The sequence below is a fragment of the Podarcis tiliguerta genome (genome assembly GCF_965153285.1).
Source record: "Podarcis tiliguerta genome assembly, chromosome: 6".
Classification (NCBI taxonomy): domain Eukaryota; kingdom Metazoa; phylum Chordata; class Lepidosauria; order Squamata; family Lacertidae; genus Podarcis; species Podarcis tiliguerta.
In genome coordinates this window covers 7,653,264-7,674,802 of record NC_139539.1, presented here as the reverse complement: position 1 = coordinate 7,674,802, position 21,539 = coordinate 7,653,264, and the positions used below count along the sequence as shown (strand labels likewise).

The 21,539-nt window shown below is 48.4% G+C and overlaps 1 protein-coding gene across 2 annotated transcripts in view; it reads right to left on the bottom strand.

Annotated features, from left to right (window-relative positions):
* The window catches only part of PTK6 (protein tyrosine kinase 6), a 736,207-nt gene that overhangs the window by 698,723 nt on the left and 15,945 nt on the right, over positions 1–21,539 (bottom strand). For both annotated transcript variants that reach the window (XM_083447494.1, XM_083447495.1), the window contains exon 9: positions 19,510–19,971. In XM_083447494.1, the coding sequence (XP_083303620.1) occupies positions 19,784–19,971 (188 nt within the window). In that variant the 3' untranslated portion in view covers positions 19,510–19,783. The remainder of the gene's footprint in view (positions 1–19,509; positions 19,972–21,539) is intronic.

The window sequence follows — 21,539 nt, the reverse complement described above, 5'->3', positions numbered from 1 at the left end:
CCCTAGAGTCTGTCAAGACTGGCCCGTACAGGCAGGGGTTCCTTTACCTTTACCTATGGTCTAAACCACTGAGCCTAGGGCTTGCCGATCGGAAGGTCGGTGGTTCAATGGGGTGAGCTCCTGTTGCTCGGTCCCTGCTCCTGCCAACCTAGCAGTTCAATAGAACGTTAAGTGCAAGTAGATAAATAGGTACCGCTCCAGCGGGAAGGTAAACGGCGTTTCTGTGCGCTGCTCTGGTTCGCCAGAAGCGGCTTAGTCATGCTGGTCACATGACCTGGAAAAACTGTCTGCGGACAAACGTCGGCTCCCTCGGCCAGTAAAGCGAGATGAGCACCGCAACCCCAGAGTTGTTCGTGACTGGACTTAACTGTCAGGGGTCCTTTACCTTTACCTTTTTGTGGGGAAGGTTCAGGCCCCCTCACCCATGATGAGATGTTCATTGTGGCTGCTTTCTGCTGCTCCTTTCATAAAGTATGCCTTTATTTCACCATGTATGCTGCGTGGGTTTTGATGATCTGGATTTTTAACAGTTTTAACAGTGATGTTGTCAGCTGCCTCGCAATATATATTTTTTATTTTAGGAAAGGGAGGGTATAAAATCTTTGAAACAAAATCACTGCAAACAGGTCAAAACATTAACAGGATTTTAAATACACTTGCAATGTAACAGAATGTATAGATAACTTAGGAAGATGAAAAATTGGAGAAGTACAGTGGTACCTCGGGTTAAGTACTTAATTTGTTCCGGAGGTCCATTCTTAACCTGAAACTGTTCTTAACCTGAAGCACCACTTTAGCTAATGGGGCCTCCCACTGCCGCTGCGCCGCTGGAGCACGATTTCTGTTCTCATCCTGAAGCAAAGTTCTTAACCCGAGGTACTATTTCCGGGTTAGCGGAGTCTGTAACCTGAAGCGTCTGTAACCTGAAGTGTATGTAACCCGAGGTACCACTGTATTGATATGCAGTTGAAAATAGAAACAAAAGGACCCATGGAAGGGATGGAGGGAAGTCAGGAGATTCAGGGTAATCTCGACATTTTGAATTTGTACTTTTCTTTTATGTATGTTTGTTTTCTTATTTTCTTTCTTTTTCTTTCTCTCTTTCTGCAAATCAAATAAATAAATAAATAAATAAAAATCTATCTCTCTATCTATCTATCTATCTATCTATCATCTATCTATCTATCTATCATCTATCTATCTATCTATCATCTATCTATCTATCTATCTACCTATCTTTGAAATGAGCAGGGAAACTACAGCAGACCAGGACGACTTCTTTGTAAAATCCAAAACCTATATGCATCTGCTTAGGCTTAATTGCAGGATGGGAGAATTCATTCAAGTCCCTCCCTCCCTCCCCTCCTCCTTCCAGGATGAATGCCACAGAAGTCTTTCAGCCGCTCTGTTTACCTGATGCCAGGTAATGGCAGACATGGAACTCACAAAGCCTGCCTGGCAAGCTGCTTAAGTTTGCATTAAGAAGGGAGGGGTTCAGATCTGCCCGGCAACTGGGCCAAAGCTGCTTCTGAACACCTGGACTTCTCCTTTGACAAGGACAGAGGTCCCTTTGCTCCTTCTCCCAACGCCACTCAAATTATGCTTTTATATGTTCAAATATATAAAAGGATGTCACATAGAGGAGGGAGAAAGGTTGTTTTCTGCTGCTCCAGAGAAGCGGACACGGAGCAATGGATCCAAACTACAAGAAAGAAGATTCCACCTAAACATTAGGAAGAACTTCCTGACAGTAAGAACTGTTTGACAGTGGAATTTGCTGCCAAGGAGTGTGGTGGAGTCTCCTTCTTTGGAGGTCTTTAAGCAGAGGCTTGACAACCATATGTCAGGAGTGCTCTGATGGTGTTTCCTGCTTGGCAGGGGGTTGGACTCGATGGCCCTTGTGGTCTCTTCCAACTCTATGATTCTATGATTCTATGCTGGCCTGTTTACCTGCTGCTGAACTAGAGGCGTCAAAAGATGACTTCAAGCTTACAGTGCTATAAAATTTGCTAGTCTCTCTAAGTCTTGTTGTTTTTATTGGCCAAACGGGCAGGTTTTTTGTTTTTGTTTTTGCAAAAGGGATTCAAGCACATACCGGGGAAATTATTATTATTATTATTATTATTATTATTATTATTATTAAAATATTCATACTTTTCAGATATATACATTTCACTGATTTTACCATCATTTTGACATTTTAAAACTTGGCTTCCTCCCCCCTCCTTCTGCAGTTCCTTACATTTATTTTTATTTGCATGTTTATTTATTTTTTGTTTAAATAATACAGAAAAAACAAAACAACTAAAATTTAAAAAGACTGAAGACAATCCAAAAACATTGAAAACAAATATTACATACTTATCATATAATACTCCCTGCCCCAACCACAGCTTCCATTCACCACAATTCGACTTCTATAAATCTCTATTTCCACCTTTATCTTTGCATTCTCCAAATGTATCATTCTTTATATTTCTTTTATCTCTTCTCTTTTCCAATTCATAGATATACTTTACATTTTTATTCTAGGCATACAGTGGTACCTAAGGTTAAGTACTTAATTCGTTCTGGAGGTCTGTTCTTAACCTGAAACTGTTCTTAACCTGAAGCACCACTTTAGCTAATGGGGCCTCCCACTGCTGCCGTGCCGCTGGAGCACGATTTCTGTTCTCATTCTGAAGCAAAGTTCTTAACCCGAGGTAATATTTCAGGGTTAGCGGAGTCTGTAATCTGAAGCGTATGTAACCTGAAGTGTATGTAACCCGAGGTACGACTGTATTCGCATATTTTTCTTAGAACAATATTTAACATATAATACATTTATTTTTAATACCTTCTGCATTGCCAAATTCACTTAACTTACTCATTTGTTTATCTTCTTTAAATATATACAGTGTTACCTCGGGTTACGTACGCTTCAGTTTACATACACTTCAGGTTACAGACTCTGCTAACCCAGAAATAGTACCTTGGGTTAAGAACTTTGCTTCAGGATGAGAACAGAAATCGCGCGGCGGCAGCGGGAGGCCCCATTAGCTAAAGTGGTGCTTCAGGTTAAGAACAGTTTCAGGTTAAGAGCGGACCTACGGAACGAATTAAGTACTTAACCTGAGGTACCACTGTACTCCAATGTAACTGCAGGTTATTCCAATAATCGTGCCAGTCTGCTTTCCATTTATCTGTAAATATTCAACAAACCATTTCCACTCTTTGGTCAAAAGTTTGTGACCTTAAAGTGGATTAAAGCTCTTGGTCGCCCCTAGTGCAAGAAACCCCCTATTAAAAAAATAATAATTAACATTTTTGTGCTTTGAGTCGGGGAAGCGCATTGGAAAGGGCAGAACGAACAAACGAATGAGAGAACATGCAAACAACCCGCAAGGAAATCAGAATGATTGTTCACTGTTGTATAACCTCTCTCTCTGCACCACACCTGCAAACAAACCAGAATGCATGCTAAATAAAGCTCAGATGCAATCCAGCCTATGTACTTGGTTTGCTGTGTGCGGGATCTGAGCTGCCGCCCTTTTAGCGCCCTCTGGTGAGGAAAAGGTCTTACAACTGGAAGTCAAATTTGAGAAGCTGGTGGAGAAACCTGCCTGTGATGGCCTGGGATTCCGATTCGGAGGATGAAACAGAGGAATCCCGGCCTGCACAGGAGTCCCCGCCTCCAGGGCCGGCTGAACTGGGGCAAGGCCTAGATGCTGAAGAGCCTGCACCTGTGGCAGTGCATCAGGAGCTGGCCCCAGGTGAAGCCCTTCTGGCCCCAGAGAGGCTTGACGACTCAGTGGCCACAGGTGAGCCTCCTCCAGGGCCCAGTAACCCTTCGGCCTCTCCTGATCTGCAGAGGTTTAGAGCAGAGAGGCGAAGGGAACTGGTTGCCCCCAGGAGGAGTGCTCGCCTTAAGGCCAGAGGAGGCGGGGCTCCTGGGGGCCGGGACCGCCCCTGGCCTTAGAAGAGGATAAAAGCCCAGTCAGCCCGGCCCCAGGTTGCGGGAGCAACGTCGTTGTTGGCTTCGGACCTTCCTGCGTTCCTGATCCCTGCTCGGCCTCCTGTTCCTGACTATCCGGTACTCCTGTTCCCTGCTCGGCCTCCTGTCCCCGACCATCCGGTGTTCCTGTTCCCTGCACAGCCTCCTGTTCCAGCGTTCCTGTTCACCGCCCGGCACTCTGCCTCGGACCTTGCCCCTCTTCGTGTGGACTCTGCTACACCCAAGGTACCTTACCCCCGGGACCAGCACAGTTTGCTCCCGCCACCTCCCGCACTCCCCCTTCGTAGGGGTGCGTTCGGGAAGAGCCAGAGGCCATGGCTGAACAGGTGGCTGCACTGGTGGCTTTGGCCCAGGAGAACCAGGCCTTGTCTCACACCGTGCAGCAGCTCAGTGACGCGGTTGAGGCACTTCAGCAACGCTTGGAAGCCCTACCGGCTCCTGGGGCCGACGCCCCGGCTCCGGGCAAGTACCCAGTGGCTTTGCCTGAGAAATTTGATGGAGCCCCGGCCAGCTTTCCCATGTTCCTGGCCCAGGCCAAACTGTATATTCAGGGGCGAGCCCGGAACTTTCCTGACGACCGTACCAAGGTGCACTTTTTGATTAGCTTGTTAAAGGACCAGGCGGCCAAGTGGGCGTTGCCGCTACTCAGGCAAGACTCCCCCTTGCTGGCAGACTATACGGGGTTTTGCAATCGTTTGGAGGCCGCGTTCGGCAACCCCCAGAAAGAGAGTCAAGCCAACCGGGCGATTCGGCATTTGAAACAGGGCAAGTCCACGGTGGCCACATATACCACGGAGTTTCGGCTGTTGGCACAGGACTTGACCTGGAATGACTCGGCACTGCGGGACCAGTATCTCGAAGGGCTTTCGGACGAGGTACTGGACCAGTTGGCCACAATGGAACGCCCCACCACGCTGGACACTCTCATTCAACGGAGTCTACAAATAGACGACCGGTTGGAGGATCGTCGTCAGGCCCGGGGTCGCCGACACTTCCAGTTCACGGCACCAGCTTTTTCCGGCAGCCCCACGGTCACAACTGATTTAACGGAGGAGCCTATGCAGCTCGGGGCAGTGCGGCCACGCCTTTCCCCCGCAGAGAAGGCGCGGCGTCGGGATGGAAATCTCTGTCTTTACTGTGGCGGAAGTGGACACTTCGCTCGGTCCTGCCCTGAGAAACGCCAGCCGCAGGGAAACCGCCAACCCCAGTAGCTGATGGCCCTAGCTACCGGGGGTCCCAAACCGTACAGAATGGGCCCGCACCAATGGACTTGCAACATCTTATGGTTTCGGTACGTTTATACCCTCCAGGTGGGCCCTGGATCCTCACCCATGCTTTGGTAGATTCAGGGGCAACCCGCTCCTATATGGACGCTGCTTTTGCCGCCCATCATCAGGTGCCACTTCGGAACAAGCCAGTACCGGTCCAGGTGGAAGCGATTGACGGACGACTTCTGCGGTCAGGTGCCGTTACTCAGGAGACCCAGCCTCTGGTCCTGTGTCTCCAGCAGCACCGGGAGTTGCGAACCTTGGACATTGCCTCTATGCCCCGCTTCCCCCTGGTGCTCGGGATGGACTGGCTGGAAGCCCACAACGTTCAGATTGACTGGGTCAAACGGACCGTGCACTTCCCAGTCCCATGTTCCCATGCTCAATCCGGAACGCTGGCGTCCGCGCCCTCAGAGGAGGCAGCACTCACGCTCCCAGCCGTGTACCAGGACTACCAGGACGTGTTCGAGGAACGGGGGGCAGACCAGCTGCCGCCGCATCGGCCTTTTGACTGCGGCATAGACCTCCAACCCGGAGCGCCTTTACCAGTGAGTCGCTTATATTCCCTAACAGAGCCAGAGCGCGAGGCTTTGCAGGACTTCTTGCGCAAGAACCTGGAGCGTGGGTTCATTAGGCCTTCCACCTCGCCCACCGCGGCACCGGTGCTTTTTGTTAAGAAGAAATGTGGGGAACTCCGCCCTTGCCATGATTACCGAGCCCTGAACAAAATTACCGTCCCAGACCGGTACCCCTTGCCCCTTATCTCGGAGCTGCTGGAGCGGGTGCAAGGGGCACAGGTGTTCACCAAGCTGGACCTCCGGGGGGCCTACAACTTGATTCGGATCCGAGCCGGGGATGAGTGGAAGACAGCGTTTGGGACCCGGTACGGGCAGTTCGAATATTTGGTTATGCCTTTCGGTTTGTGCAACGCGCCTGCTGTGTTTCAACGCTACATCAACCACGTGTTTCAGGACTTGTTAGACAAGTACGTGGTGGTGTATTTGGATGACATACTGATTTACTCCCGTGACCCGGCCCGCCATGAGGGACATGTCCGGACCGTGCTGCAGCGCTTGCGTGAGCACCGTTTGTACGCAAAGCTCAGCAAGTGCGAGTTCCATCAGCGGACTGTGGACTTCCTTGGTCACCGGCTCTCTCCAGATGGGGTGCAAATGGACCCGGGGAAGGTGACAGCGGTTCAAGAATGGGCGGCACCCCGGAACCGCAAGGACCTACAGCGTTTCCTGGGGTTCGCCAATTACTACCGGACCTTCATCGCTGATTATGCTCATCGCACCACCCCGTTGACCCGGCTACTGCGCCCAAAGACGCCGTTTTCCTGGGACAAGGAGGCAGAGGAGGCGTTTCAGGGGTTGAAGGCCTGTTTCCAGAGGGCACCAATCTTACAACATCCTGACCCCTCTCGACCCTTTGTGGTGGAGACCGACGCTTCCAGTACGGCTCTCGGTGCCGTCTTGTCTCAACAGATTGGTCCTGAAGCGCCACTCTTACCCTGTGCCTTCTATTCCCGCCAGCTCCTACCAGCGGAGCGTAACTATACTGTGTGGGAGCGGGAACTACTGGCCATCAAGGTAGCCTTTGAGGTCTGGCGCCACCATCTTGAGGGGGCACGACATCCGGTGGAGGTGAGAACCGACCACCGGAACCTGGAGTACCTCCAGACCACCCGCAAGCTGAACCAAAGACAGATCCGGTGGGCGTTGTTCTTTTCCCGGTTCCAGTTCCGGATCCGCTACATCCCTAGCTCTCAGAATCAGAAGGCGGATGCCCTGTCCCGGAAACCTGAAGACAACGCAGACACGGTACAGCAAGCAGAACCCACCACGATCCTACCTCCGGCTGCATTCCTGGCCACCCAGGAGGCGCAGCCACTGCAGGTTCGGGTGCGGGAACAGCAGCGGGTCGACGCTTGGGCCCAGGAACGACTCCGGGAGCTGGCTGAAGGGTCCAGCCCACAGTATCCGGGGCTGGTCCTGCATCAGGGCCTTCTGCTGCACCACGGTCGTCTGTACATCCCGCCAGGGCCACTACGGCTGGAGGTTCTCCGGATGGCCCATGATGCCCCAGCAGCGGGGCACTTTGGACGGTATCGGACCACCCATCTGGTCAGTCGAGAGTTTTGGTGGCCCCGCCTGAAGGCTGACGTGGCTCGCTACGTTGCTGGTTGTGATGTCTGCCGGCGCGCTAAGGGACCTACCGGGCGACCCCCCGGCCTACTTCAGCCATTGCCAGTTCCACCGCACCCTTGGCACACGGTTTCGTTGGACTTTGTAGTGGACTTACCCTCGTCTCGTGGCTGTACCTGCCTTCTGGTTTTCTCCGACCATTTCACCAAGATGGTGCACTGCGCTCCCTGTCCATCTGTACCCACAGCCAAGGAAACTGCTCAGCTGTACCTTCAGCATGTCTTCCGCCTGCATGGCCTACCTGAGCGCGTGGTGTCCGACCGGGGCGTTCAGTTCACATCCCGGTTCTGGCAAGCACTACACCAGACCCTCGGGACGGAGGTCTGCCTCTCGTCAGCCTATCACCCACAGACCGATGGCCAGACGGAACGGGCGAACGCGGTGCTGGAGCAGTACCTCCGGTGTTACTGCAGCTACCAGCAGGATGACTGGGTCGACCACCTGGCATTGGCGGAGTTCGCCTACAATAACGCGGTGAATGCGTCCACCCAGCAGACCCCGTTCCAGGCCAGTTATGGTTATCATCCACGGCTGTTTCCAGAGGTGCTGCCGACATCCGCAGTCCCGGCGGTGACGGAGTGGCTTCAAGAGCTCCAGTCCCAGCAACAGCTTTTGGTGGAGCAACTGCACCAGGCCAAGGAAGCGTACAAGGCCCAGGCCGACCGCCACCGCCAGGTGGGGCCGGAACTTCGCGTCGGTGACCTGGTTTGGCTCTCCACTCGCCACCTCCACCCCTCTCGACCTTCGCGGAAGTTGGACGCCCGCTTCACCGGCCCGTTCCCTATCGTAGACCAAGTCTCTCCTGTGGCATTTCGTCTCCGGTTACCCGCAACCCTGAAGGTTCACCCGGTCTTCCACAGGTCCCTTTTGAGTCCGGTGGCCCCACCCGACGAGTTCCACCCGAACCGTCCCCGACCGCAGCCAGTGTTGGTTCGGGGAGAGCCTGAGTACGAGGTGGAACGCATCCTGGACTCCCGATACCGCAGGGGAAAGCTGCAGTATCTCATTGACTGGAAGGGGTACGGACCGGAGGACCGTTCCTGGGAACCTGCGGCCAACGTCCACGCACCTGCCTGCCTCCGAGAGTTCCATGCGACGTACCCCGGCAAGCCGGGTCCGGACCCTCGGTTGAGGGGGGGGCCTGGGAGGGGGGATGGTGTGATGGCCTGGGATTCCGATTCGGAGGATGAAACAGAGGAATCCCGGCCTGCACAGGAGTCCCCGCCTCCAGGGCCGGCTGAACTGGGGCAAGGCCTAGATGCTGAAGAGCCTGCACCTGTGGCAGTGCATCAGGAGCTGGCCCCAGGTGAAGCCCTTCTGGCCCCAGAGAGGCTTGACGACTCAGTGGCCACAGGTGAGCCTCCTCCAGGGCCCAGTAACCCTTCGGCCTCTCCTGATCTGCAGAGGTTTAGAGCAGAGAGGCGAAGGGAACTGGTTGCCCCCAGGAGGAGTGCTCGCCTTAAGGCCAGAGGAGGCGGGGCTCCTGGGGGCCGGGACCGCCCCTGGCCTTAGAAGAGGATAAAAGCCCAGTCAGCCCGGCCCCAGGTTGCGGGAGCAACGTCGTTGTTGGCTTCGGACCTTCCTGCGTTCCTGATCCCTGCTCGGCCTCCTGTTCCTGACTATCCGGTACTCCTGTTCCCTGCTCGGCCTCCTGTCCCCGACCATCCGGTGTTCCTGTTCCCTGCACAGCCTCCTGTTCCAGCGTTCCTGTTCACCGCCCGGCACTCTGCCTCGGACCTTGCCCCTCTTCGTGTGGACTCTGCTACACCCAAGGTACCTTACCCCCGGGACCAGCACACTGCCCCGAGGCGCTTACAATCTGAGGAGCAGCTGTTGAAGGGAGGGTGCAAAACAAGGCAAAGACCATGGGTAGGCAAACTAAGGCCCGGGGGCTGGATCCGGCCCAATCGCCTTCTAAATCCGGTCCGTGGATGGTCCAGGAATCAGCGTGTTTTTACATGAGTAGAAGGTGTCCTTTTATTTAAAATGCATCCCTGGGTTATTTGTGGGGCATAGGAATTCATTATTATTTCTTTCAAAATATAGTCCAGACCCACACAAGGTCTGAGGGACAGTGGACCGGCCCCCTGCTGAAAAATTTTGGTGACCCCTGGCAAAGACTCTTACTTTTAAAACCAACAATATTATGATGTTCTCACTCGTCCTCCTTGCAGCAAGAAGTTCCAGGAGTGTGGCAATTGCCCAGTTTTGGTTTTATGGTCCAGCTCTCACTTCCATACATCACTACTGGGAAAACCATAGCTTTTACTATACGGACCTATGCTGGCAAGGTGATGTCTCTGCCTTTTAAGATGCTGTCTAGGTTTGTCATTGCTTTTCTCCCAAGAAGCAGGCATCTTTTAATTTCGTGGCTGCTGTCACCATCTGCAGTGATCATGGAGCCCAAGAAAGTAAAATCTCTCACTGCCTTAGGGAGTTCATAATATTTCAGTTTATTTACACACAGACATGTTTAGCATCCGTGGTGGTATTGCATTAAAGACCCCAAGCAGACTTCAAAAGTTCCCAGCTTCACATCAGATCTCCAGGGAGAGGGACTGAGTCAACCTAATGGCACTGAAAGGCTAGTTTCACATGTGGAGCTCTGGTGTATAGTCCAGGGGGGGGGGCACAACTCCAGGTGTACTCAGCAGGAATGATAGATGCTCATTAACTGTCTGGCTCCTTCACACAGACCCCATTATCCAGCGATGTTTGCTCAGATGAGAGAGCCAGGTACTTAAACCTGAGAAGGGTTCCCCGGCCCAGTCCACAGTGCAAACATTTTGGATGGAGCTCACTCGTGTCTGTATGGGGTTTATAATGTTTGCTTTAACGGTGGAATAGAGATCAACAAGTCTTCCAGCTGTCGGCTAGGCTAGCATTGACAGAATCATTAACCGAACTGTTCAGCAGCAGATTGCATTCATCTCCCCCAATGGTGCTTCCAGAATTTGATGGGGGGAAGGTGCCAGTTTACCAAGGACACTCTATTTTTTAAAATGCATGAAGACGACGATTTCAATTACCAGCAGCAGCTAATGTAAAACATTTCCAGGTGACTTACATATGCAATTAAAAAAGAAAAAAATCCACGAAACTTAGCAAAAATAATAACTATTGTTATAATATAACACAGTGATACGGAAGGGGGGGCATGTCTTCTTCACCTCCTTCTTCGCTACAATATATCCATTTATTTCCAATTGTCAATGACAAAAGGGACTAAAATCTATAAAATTCATAGAAAATCAACGTGCCAATTTGCTCAATTTCTCTAGGACTCCATGACACCTTCCCTGTCCTCCATAATCCCTCAAGCAAGGTGTCAAGATCCTAATCCTGTCAAATCACTCTGCCAAGCCTTTCCTCTGTGCAATGCCAGGTGGCAGACTATGCATACATGGACCATTGTCTTCTCATCACTGGTGCTCAGGATGTGCTTATCTGCGCATATCTCCAGCTCTGCATATTCCCCCCTCCCTCCTCCATATGTTAATCCTGTGTAACCCAACCTCCTCTTAATATATTCATGATGTAATCTGTGTAACCCAACCTCTTCTTAATGTATTCATGATGTAACTGGGATGTATTTTGCACTGTATTCTGGGACATGGAGGAAGTTTCAAAAGTTCATGTCACCCCTTCCTCGCTGTTCAATCTCGCCTTGAACCTGTTGCGCAATAAACATGGATCTTCTGCAGTTTTGCTTCTGTCTCTGGCTGAACTCATTTTCCTCCGCAGGGACCCGCGGACTTAGTCCGACGAGCTGGGTGGCAGAGCAGCCTCGCACCCAGATTTTACCGTAACAACAGAAACAGCAATAAACATGAAGGGGCCAAATCAGACAAAGTCATTGTGCTTTCTGGCCAACTCAGTGGACCCAGGACAGAACCCTGCGGCAGATGCTATAAGTGCGGGAAGAATCATAGCTCAGTGCTGCTCTGCATCGAAAGGTCCCAGGTTTAATCCTTGATATTAAAAGACGCCTGCTTCTTGGGAGAAAAGCAATGACAAACCTAGACAGCATCTTAAAAAGCAGAGACATCACCTTGCCAACAAAGGTCCGTATAGTTAAAGCTATGGTTTTCCCAGTAGTGATGTATGGAAGTGAGAGCTGGACCATAAAGAAGGCTGATAGCTGAAGAATTGATGCTTTTGAATTATGGTGCTGGAGGAGACTCTTGAGAGTCCCATGGACTGCAAGAAGATCAAACCTATCCATTCTGAAGGAAATCAGCCCTGAGTGCTCACTGGAAGGACAGATCGTGAAGCTGAGGCTCCAATACTTTGGCCACCTCATGAGAAGAGAAGACTCCCTGGAAAAGACCCTGATGTTGGGAAAGATGGAGGGCACAAGGAGAAGGGGACGACAGAGGACGAGATGGTTGGACAGTGTTCTTGAAGCTCCCAGCATGAGTTTGACCAAACTGCAGGAGGCATTGGAAGACAGGAGGGCCTGGTGTGCTCTGGTCCAGGGGGCCACGAAGAGGCGGACACGACTAAACAACTAAACAACAACAAATTTCCAGGCAGGGTGGGGGAAAACTCTAAAGTCCTGTAGACAGGGCTGGATTTAGGTTTGATGAGGCCCTAAGCTACTGAAGGTAATGGGGCCCTTTATATATCCAGCTGTCCTTTGTCAACAACAAATTGTCACTATTTTTTGTTTTGAATATATGCTATATGGTAATTTATAGACCTAATAGGTATCTCAAGCCATTTGCTGATGTTGCCGTGCAACCAGTCTATGCAGAATGTAGGCACCCTATATATAGAAATGAGCAAACCAGTGATATTTTAGGGAGCAGGCTAGCAGGCGGGGCCCATGACTTACATCATGGGAGCCTATACAACACAAAACACTGTTGCTGTATGTGGGTTTTATTTTATTTGTTTTATATCTTGGAAATGTACTGTAATAATAAGATTTAAGGTCTTATATATATAATAAATGTTCATAAATGTACCAACCAAGCACGTACATAGATCAGCACAGGAAGACTGACCTGAAACCATTTTGACTCCCAAGCTGACCAAATGTTTCTCTGCAAGGAGGAAGGAGATGAAAAAAACCTTCCTTGTTACAGGAATTGGGTAATTACCATTTCAAAGGAATGGCCAGACTACCAGGAAAGGCAATCAGATAAGGCATTATCAGACAACCTGGCAGACAGGAAAAACAACAACATTCAAATTTCTGTTGTAGACCACCTTTTCTGTGATGTAGGTCTGATGTTTGTGGGGGGTGGTCTTGGGTTACACCCCTTCTGTGATGTATGTATGATGTATGGAGGGGTGGTCTTGAGCTCCAGGGCAGGGAATTTAAAATGTCCATATAAGGCCTTGCACGCCATTGTTCAAGGTCCTCCTCCTTTCCTGCGTGTGAGGGGAGCACCCTGTTGCAACAGATCAATAAAGATCAGGCTCACTAGCTGCTTTGCTTCTCAATATTCTCTGGTTGGCCTCTGTTATTTTCTCCTACCAATAGGGAACCCACGTAAGGACTCTATACGGGCTCTTGGATACCCCATAAGGGGAAAAGGGGCAGATTTTGTTTACAACAGTACATCCAGGTGTCTTTTTCCTTTAATTTTTTGCCCCCCCCCCCCAAGAGCGTGGTGCCCTAAGCTATAGCTTGTTTAGCTTATACGTAAATCCGGCACTGCCTGTAGAGCAGCTGCCAATCAGTGTAGACAGCATGAGCTAGATTGACAAAGGTTCCTAATGCAGTACAGGACAGTTTCCTATGTTCCAGTTGCTAACTGTCATGGCAGGCTTCAGCTCCTACATGTCAAGGAACCCAAAGCACTCCTGTATCCAGGTTTTTACTGGCATCAGATCTGCTGTACCATATTAAAACAGAACTCTGCTGTTTATTCTCACTGCTTCTTACAGGGGAATTTGCCCGGTGAGCCGTTTCCTGGTTGCTTTTGATAAAGAGCGGCACAAATATTTAGATATCGCTCAGCCCTTTCAAGTCCTCTCCTCTCGTACAGGAATGGCGTTTACAGTAAAGTTCAAATTCCAGAAGGGCAGCAATGTCTTGTGGCACTTTATAAAAACAAACGGCGACGTGGGCTTTGCAAGGTGAAAGTCCACATTGTCAGGCGCAGGGCAGGTTACCTTCTGGTGAACCCGTTGTACACCTGGAAATGCAAGTTGCAAGTTGGTGTGTGCATAAGGGGAGAGGAATGAGGGAATTGTCAACAATGAGACAAAAAGACCATGAAGTGCAACAGGCATAGGAAGCCTGTGACAGACTGTGCAAAACGCCTTAATGGATTGCTGTGAAATATAAAAAAAAATTGCTGTGAAATAAAAAAAATTAAGGTATTATATATATAATAAATGTTCATATATGTACCAAGCAAACACGTACATAAATGTATAAACCACATGTCTGAAGCAGCACAGGAAAACAGCCCTGAAACAATTTTGACTCCCAACTTGACCAAATGATTTCTCTGCAAGGTCAAGGAAAACGGAAAAGCCTCCCTATTGTCTTTTCATTCACAAATCCTGTCTTAAGGGTATGAGTAGGGTGAGCCTGTGACCTGGCTCAGGAACTAAGTATTTGTCATACATCAGACTGGCCAGGCTCCCCAGGGTATCCAATCAAGTAAGCATTAACAGGCAACCTGCCAGACAGGAGGTAAACAACGCACTCAGATTTCTGCTGTAGACCACCCTTTCTGTGTTGTAGGTATGATGTGTCTGGGGGGTGGTCTTGAGCTACACCCCTTCTGTGATGTATGTATGATGTTTCTGGGGGTGGCCTTGGGACTCCAGGGTGGGCAATTTAAAATGTCTATATAAGGGCGGGCACACCTTGGTTCTGGGTCCTCCTCCTTTCCTGCGTGTGAGGGGAGCACCCTGTTGCAACAGTTCAGTAAAGATCAGGCTTACAAGCTGCTTTGCTTTTCAGTATTCTCTGGTTGGCTTCTGTCATTTTCTCCAACCAATGGAGAACCTGCAAAGGACTCTATAAGAGCTCTTGTGTCCCCCATAAGGGAATTAGAGCAGATTTTTGTTTATTACAGCTAGATGTGCCCAGCGGGGATTTTTAGGTGGATTTTTTTTTTAAAAATCAAAACTTCAGACCCTCCTGGCAAAGGATGGTCGAATCTGTCAGTTTCTCATTCTTCCACTCTTAGCCTCAGTTTCTCACAGTTTAGGGCACATTTTGGCAAAGCAATTTCCCCTCTTATAATGCATCTTCGTATGCTATTTTCAAGCACGTGTGCATTCGTATGCACACGTTACCCTGATATATGCATTTCTGTATGCATTGGTTGGCTGGAGAAACCACGCTGCACAATACTGAGCAGTGTAAGTCCCAATAGGCGGCTGTGTTTCTGCTCACCTTTTGATTCTGAAGGTGTGAATTAGGTACGCGTGCCTTTAAGTGCATACAGTGGTAACTTGGTTCTCAAATGCCTTGGTACTCAAACAACTTGGAACCCAAACACTGCAAACCTGGAAGTAACTGTTCCGGTTTGCAAACTTTTTTTGGAAGCCGAACGTGCTCCGTTTTGAGTGTTATGCTTCTGATTTGAGTGCTATACTTCCTTGAAGTCTATCTGTTTTTGCTATTTACTTTGTGGTTTTGTTTTTGTGGCTCTTTTTTGTTTTGTTTTTTGTGACTGTGTGGAACCTAGTCCAGCTACTGATGGATGGATTGTGTGACTGCAGTACATTGATTATTGCTTTCATTTTATGGATCAATGGTCTCGTTAGGTAGTAAAATTCATGTTAAATTGCTGTTTTAGGGGTTGTTTTTAAAAGTCTGGAACGGATTAATCCGTTTTGCATTACTTTCTATGAGAAGCGTGCCTTGGTTTTGGAACGCTTTGGTTTTGGAACGGACTTCTGGAACAGATTAAGTTTGAGAACCAAGGTGCCACTGAACTGAATTGCATCAGCTGCCATCCTCACTCGGCCTATCAAAACCTGCCTTTGAAAGCCCTCTCAATTTCAAAAGCAGCTTGATAATATGAAGCGCTGTGTGTGTTTGCAAGAGACAGAGGTACTAAGACTAAGTACTAAGTTCCTCATGAGTTAGGGTAGGCATGGTCAGTCCTGCTAGAAATTTTCTGATTTCCTTCTCTGGTGGGTTATGGGAGGTGTATAGGTTGGAGTAGAATTCTGCAAATTCTGAGATTATTTCTTTGGGGGAGAATGTTATGTTGCCGTCTTTTTTGGTGATGCAGTGTATTCTTGTTTTGAGTGCTTTTTTCCTATATCTATTTGCTAGTAATCTGGAGTTTTCCCCTCCATATTCATAGAAACGTTGTTTAGAGTATAGAATGTTGATCATTGTTTTGTTGATTTCTAGGGAGTCTAGTTCTCTCCTTTTTTGTTCTATAAGTTTGAGGAGTTTTTTAGATCCTGTTTGTTTGTAGCGTGATGAGAGGGCTGTGATGTCTTGTTCTATTTTGCTAATTTTTGAGGTGGTTTGTTTTTTAAGGAATGTTTTCTCTTTTATGCAAGCTCCTCTGGTGACCGCTTTCATTGCGTCCCATAGGAGGGGGGTTGTTATATTGTCTACATCGTTTTCCTTGAAGTAGTTTTGGAGGGTTTTCGTGAGACTCTCTCTAATTTGTTTGTTTGTAGTTAGGATGGGACTGAAGGACCATGATGGGGTGGTTTGTGTTCCTTCTCCTATTTTAACTATGACTTCTACTGGGGCGTGATCTGTGATTTTAATGTTACCTATGTTTGTTGATTCCACTGAGGGGATCAGACTCTGTGTGAGTAGAATGCTGTCCAGTCTGGACACTGTATCATGGCGTCCCGATTAGAATGTATGGCTGATGTCTCCCAGGCTTTGCTCACCCCAAATGTCGTAGAGACCCCTGTTTTTTTTAGCAATTTTAGTAACTTGTAAGACTTCCTAGTTGTTGGAGGTTTCCTTCAGAGGAAGGTTGCCCATGGGGTTGTAGGGTGGATATCTCTCAGGGATATACCTTTCATATTTAGATTGAGGTACCCTCCTAGGATTGCTTCCCCTTCAGAGAAGGAGAGGAATTTGTTTACTGTCTTCTGGAAGAATTCTAATTGTTTCGCGTTTGGGGCATATATGGAGCCGATTGTCAGTTTGATTTTGCCATCTAGCGAAAATGCCTTTAGCAAAAATGAATCTGCCTTTTTTGTCCTTGAGGACTGTTGTGGCAGTGAAGTTCAGGTCTCTACTGAGTATTATGGCTACACCACGAGCTTTCCCTGAGCCTCGTGCGACCCACTGTTGACTGAAGCGGGGGTCGCTCAGGAGTTTGCTGCCTTTGGGTGGGTTGTGTATTTCTTGTAGGAAGGTGATGTGTGGTTTCATGGTGTTTATGTATGAGGTGATGCGTTTTCTTTTGATGGGGTTTCCCAGCCCCCTCACATTTAATGTAATTGCTTTTAGGTTAGCCATCTTGCTTATCTATTATGTGGGGCGATTCCCTGCCAACCCGTTCGGGTTGTCTTGTGTCTCTCTCTTCCTGTTGTTTAAAGAACCAGTGGGGTTGCGCTGACCTAGGGTGTGGTGGGTGTGGGGCTAGTGGGATTAGAGTGAGATTTGGATTAAAGAGTAGGGGGTAAGTTGTAGAGAGTTTCCTATATGTAGTCATATAGGTGTTTGTTTGGGGTATTTTGGGCCATCTGGCATTTAGCCGGTTGGTCCTAGGTCTCAGCTGGTGTGGAAGGCCATGTTCAAGGACAGGCCATCCCCCCTGTTATTTGCGATAGAGGGTATCAGCGAGACAGTGTGAAGTGACTTTGTAACGTTGCTGTCAGGTATAAGGTTCGTAAGCAATGTTGCCAATGTTATGAACAACATTGTTGGTGTGTTGGGGTGGGGATGTGGGTGCTGGTACGCTCTGGTGCCACCATAGTGCTGGTTGGGTATCAGATTTTAGCCTGATTGTGGGTTATGTTATTAAGGTTGGAGAAGTTGTTTTTCCTTAGTATGGAGTATGGGGATGTTGAAGGTGTGGGTGATGGGGAATGTGGTTGAGGTCGTCTGGACTGGTGTTGGGATGGGGATTTCTGTGGGGGTGTGGGGCTGGGGGGGATGTTGATGGTGTTAACTAAATCTGTTTTGGGGGGTGGAGGTGGAAGGGGGGGGGAATCACCAGTCCTTCAGTTGTATGACGGCCTTTTGACTCCAGTGATTGCAACATTCCCCACCCCCCACCCCTAGGGAAACAGGAAGCATTCAGCTCAAATGCTGAGCCTTTATTTCCTTCAATTTCCCTGCAGAAATTCATAGCTGTGGCTACCGGAGAAACAAGACCCTTTGAGGTGTTAATGCTCTGGACAGGCTCAGGTTGTATATATGCGTTAAATAAACCATATATCATAAAGACACCACAGTCTCCACTGGGGGTGGATCTACACACAGGGGGTGGGGGTGGGGAAATGCTATAAATAAGTCATAAATTAAATCGTTTTAAAAGAAAAATACTGTATGCAAAATCACATTGAAAAGTTTTGTGCTCTACAACGCCACCTGGTGTTGCATGTTTATAACACATTTAAAATGATGTTTTTTTGACTAATATAGCTGAGTCCTGTGTCTCATTTCCAAAAGGAAATACGAACCCTGCGTAGGACACCTGGAACCTCCTGGAATCTTGCACCACTCAAGAGATTTTTTGGGAGTGGGTGGGGGGCATGCAACAATACAATAAGTTGATCCAGTGATAAATTAGGCTCTCACTGTATTCATTTCTTTTCGCCACTTTCAGACGCGATATCTAGAGAGAGAGAAACTTCTTTTGTCGTTAACACACTTTTAATATACAACTGATTAATGCAGCAATCAGGTTGCAGTGAGTTAATTCCAAGGACAGTCCCTTGAAGTTTGGTCACTTGATCTGAACAAGCCAGTGGAATCTACCAGGCAGATGCCCTTATTCTAAACAGCTGCGCTCCCACACAAGCACATCAGCATCAATTGAAGACCATCAATCGAAGACCATCTTGTTTGCTGCCACAGAGAAGGGGTCACTAGTACAGCAACTGTACCTGCCAGTTTGCCTACTGCTGCGAAAGGAAGACTCTTTGCTCTTCCTGCTCAGTTCCTCCTCGTTTTGGCTCTGTCTCTGCTGCATTAAACACAACCATGTTCCATTGTATGCCAGGATTAGAAACCTACCCCTCCTCCTGTTCTGAAGAGAAGAGAGGTGCAAAAACCTTCTCCTTATGACTGAGAACCAGTGGCTGATGCAGATGTGTTTGTGTTCTTCCCCATAGGTGGGGGTCTGGTGGGGAAACACGCTGGTACCATTTCGCGTCCCTGTCTCTTTTCCCATTCGTTCAGACGTGGCCTCAATTTTGTGCTGTCACGTTCGGCATTTTGTGCCTGGCACATTTTCAAAATTCCAAATACACCCACTGCCCCCCCCAAAATCTGGAATGGTAAAAGCAAGGTGGAAAAGTTCAGATTTGAACTCGAATATTGCCGATTGGAGCCACATCCTCAGAAAACACACAAGTCCGCCGAGGTTTGTTCTGCAAATGAAGCCTTCATCTTCAAGAGGTTATCTGCTCTTCTGCCTTCCTGCCTCCTTCCAAACAGGGGACGCCCAGAAGCCTTGTACGTTGATTTTCCTTTCTTGTGCATGATAGCTTTTATAGCCTGATGAACATTCCCGGTGGTGCTTCATGGTAAAAAAAACAAAAAACCGCTAAGGAAGCCTAGACGGTTATATCCAGTCAAAGGCGACTATGGCGTTGCAGCGCTCATCTCGCTTTTCAGGCTGAGGGAGCCGGCGTTGGTCCACAGGCAGCTTTCTGTGTCATGTGGCCAGCATGACTAAATTGCTTCTGGTGCAACGGAACACTGTGACGGAAACCAGAGCACACAGAAATGCCGTTTATCTTCCTGCCGTAGCGGTACCTATTTATCTACTTGCACTGGTGTGCTTTCAAACTGCTAGGTTGGCAGGAGCAGGGACTGAGCAACGGGAGCTCATCCTGTTGTGGGGATTTGAACCGCCAACCTTCTGATCGGCAAGCCCAAGAGGCTCAGTGGTTTAGACCACAGCACCACCCCGCTCTTGGCCACTGGGAGAACAAGATGCCAGCCCTGAGAGGAGTTTGGCCTGATCTCTTCTTAGTCTCTTATCTTGCAATGCCAATTGAACAAATATGGCACAGATATCACATGTCTGCAGTCGGAGTCTGTTTTTATCACAGAAGCCCAAAGCCTGCTCCTCTACCCTCCCAAGGTGTGTGCATGTTTCAGTTCGATAGAGGTCGCTTTCTCCGTACGAAATTTGCGAGGTTTAAAGGGAGGAGGAGGAGGAAAGAGGAAGCGGCTGCTTTCATTCCGGGTTCTCGTACATGGTGAAACTCTGGAGCTGCCCTCTGAGCTGCTTGAAGTCTGGCCTCTTTTTTGGGTTAAGGTCCCAGCATGCACACATGATGTTGTACATTGTGGCAGGGCAGTTGAGAGGGCAGTGCATCCGGAAACCGGTCTGGACGTGCTTGAAAACTTCACTGTTGGTCATACCTGCAAAGAGCGAGGAAAACAATAATGTTAATACAGTCATAACTTATGTTACGTTTGCTTCATGTTACTGTCAGCATCACCCTTGAGCCAGTGCCACTAACTGGACTCATCCACTTCAGCCCCGACTGGGCTAGGCGAGCTGGGTAGCACTTCCAGAGACCACCTTCTCGCAGGAACAGGTCCAAGTGCTGTGGACTCACAGCTTAGAGTTGTGAGCACTGCAAATCACTCCACCAAGAAGACAGTCGTCGCACAGCAGAGTCCAGCAGAGTATATAAACAACTCGGAGAGCAGCTCTGTAGAATATCTTCTTTATTCTATCTACAACTATTATACAACTATATACAGAGCTAAATGAGCCTAAGCATAAATGAATGCTAAACCGCACTGAGTGTCTGCAGCTGCTCTTAGCAGCAACCTTATCTAAACACACAATCTCTCTCTGACACTCTCTCTCTCCGACACACTGACTGACTAACTGACTGACTGACTGACTCACTCACTGACTCGTTTATGTGGTGCTGGAGCAGAATATGTAGATATCAGAACACGCCTCCTCCTCTCTGCAGAATCAGCAGACTCCTCAGGAGATTCTTGGATATGGGAGGGGTGAAATCTCCTCAGTTACGTTCTTTCAGGTTACGTCCCGCGGCGACCTGGAAGTACTGGAAAGGGTTACTTCCAGGTTTTGCCGCTTGTGCATGCGCACAAGTGCTAAATCATGCTTCGCACATGCACACAAGCGCCAAATGGTGCCGCACACCTGCGCAGATACGGCGCTTCAGGTTGCGCTTTTTTCATGTTGCGAGCGGGGCTCCGGAACGGATCCTGTTCGCAACCAGAGGTACCACTGTAATAATAATAATAATAATAATAATAATAATAATAATAATAATAGTAATAGTAAGTGTAGCTGCATTTAAAATGCAGCAGGTGCTGCTGAATTAACATTATATTTTTTAAATGATCATCAATTTATTTCTATTATTATTATTGTTCAAGAATGAAAAATTACAATTGCAAAATCACACAGTTACAAATTATAGTATATTGTATTTTAAAATGGGGTTTCAGAGTTTTTAGGGGGTTTTGAATGTTTTGTGTAGTTTTTCAATTTCATTGTTCTGTATGGGACAATGACAATAAAGATATTGTATTGTATCGTATTAACAAATTCAAATCCAGTGTTTATCAAATTACCATATTTTTCGCTCCATAAGAAGCACCTGACCATAAGATGCACCTAGTTTTTAGAGGGGGGATGCAAGAAAAAAAATTTTGGGTTGCCCTTCTCCCTCCTCGCGCGGCTCTTGTGGGCTTTTCCGGGAGGTGGGGGAAGGGACTAGGTGCAGCTAAGCCAGAAGCTAGAATAGTGAGAGGGAGCACAGCGATCCCTCTCGCTGTTCTGGCTTCTGGGATAGCCGTGTAGTCTGCATTCGCTCCATAAGATGCACACACATTTCCCCTTACTTTTTAGGAGAGAAAAAGCGTGTCTTATAGAGCGAAAAATACGGTAATAGAAAAATACGGTAATAGAAAAAATACGGTAATAGAAAAAATACGGTAAT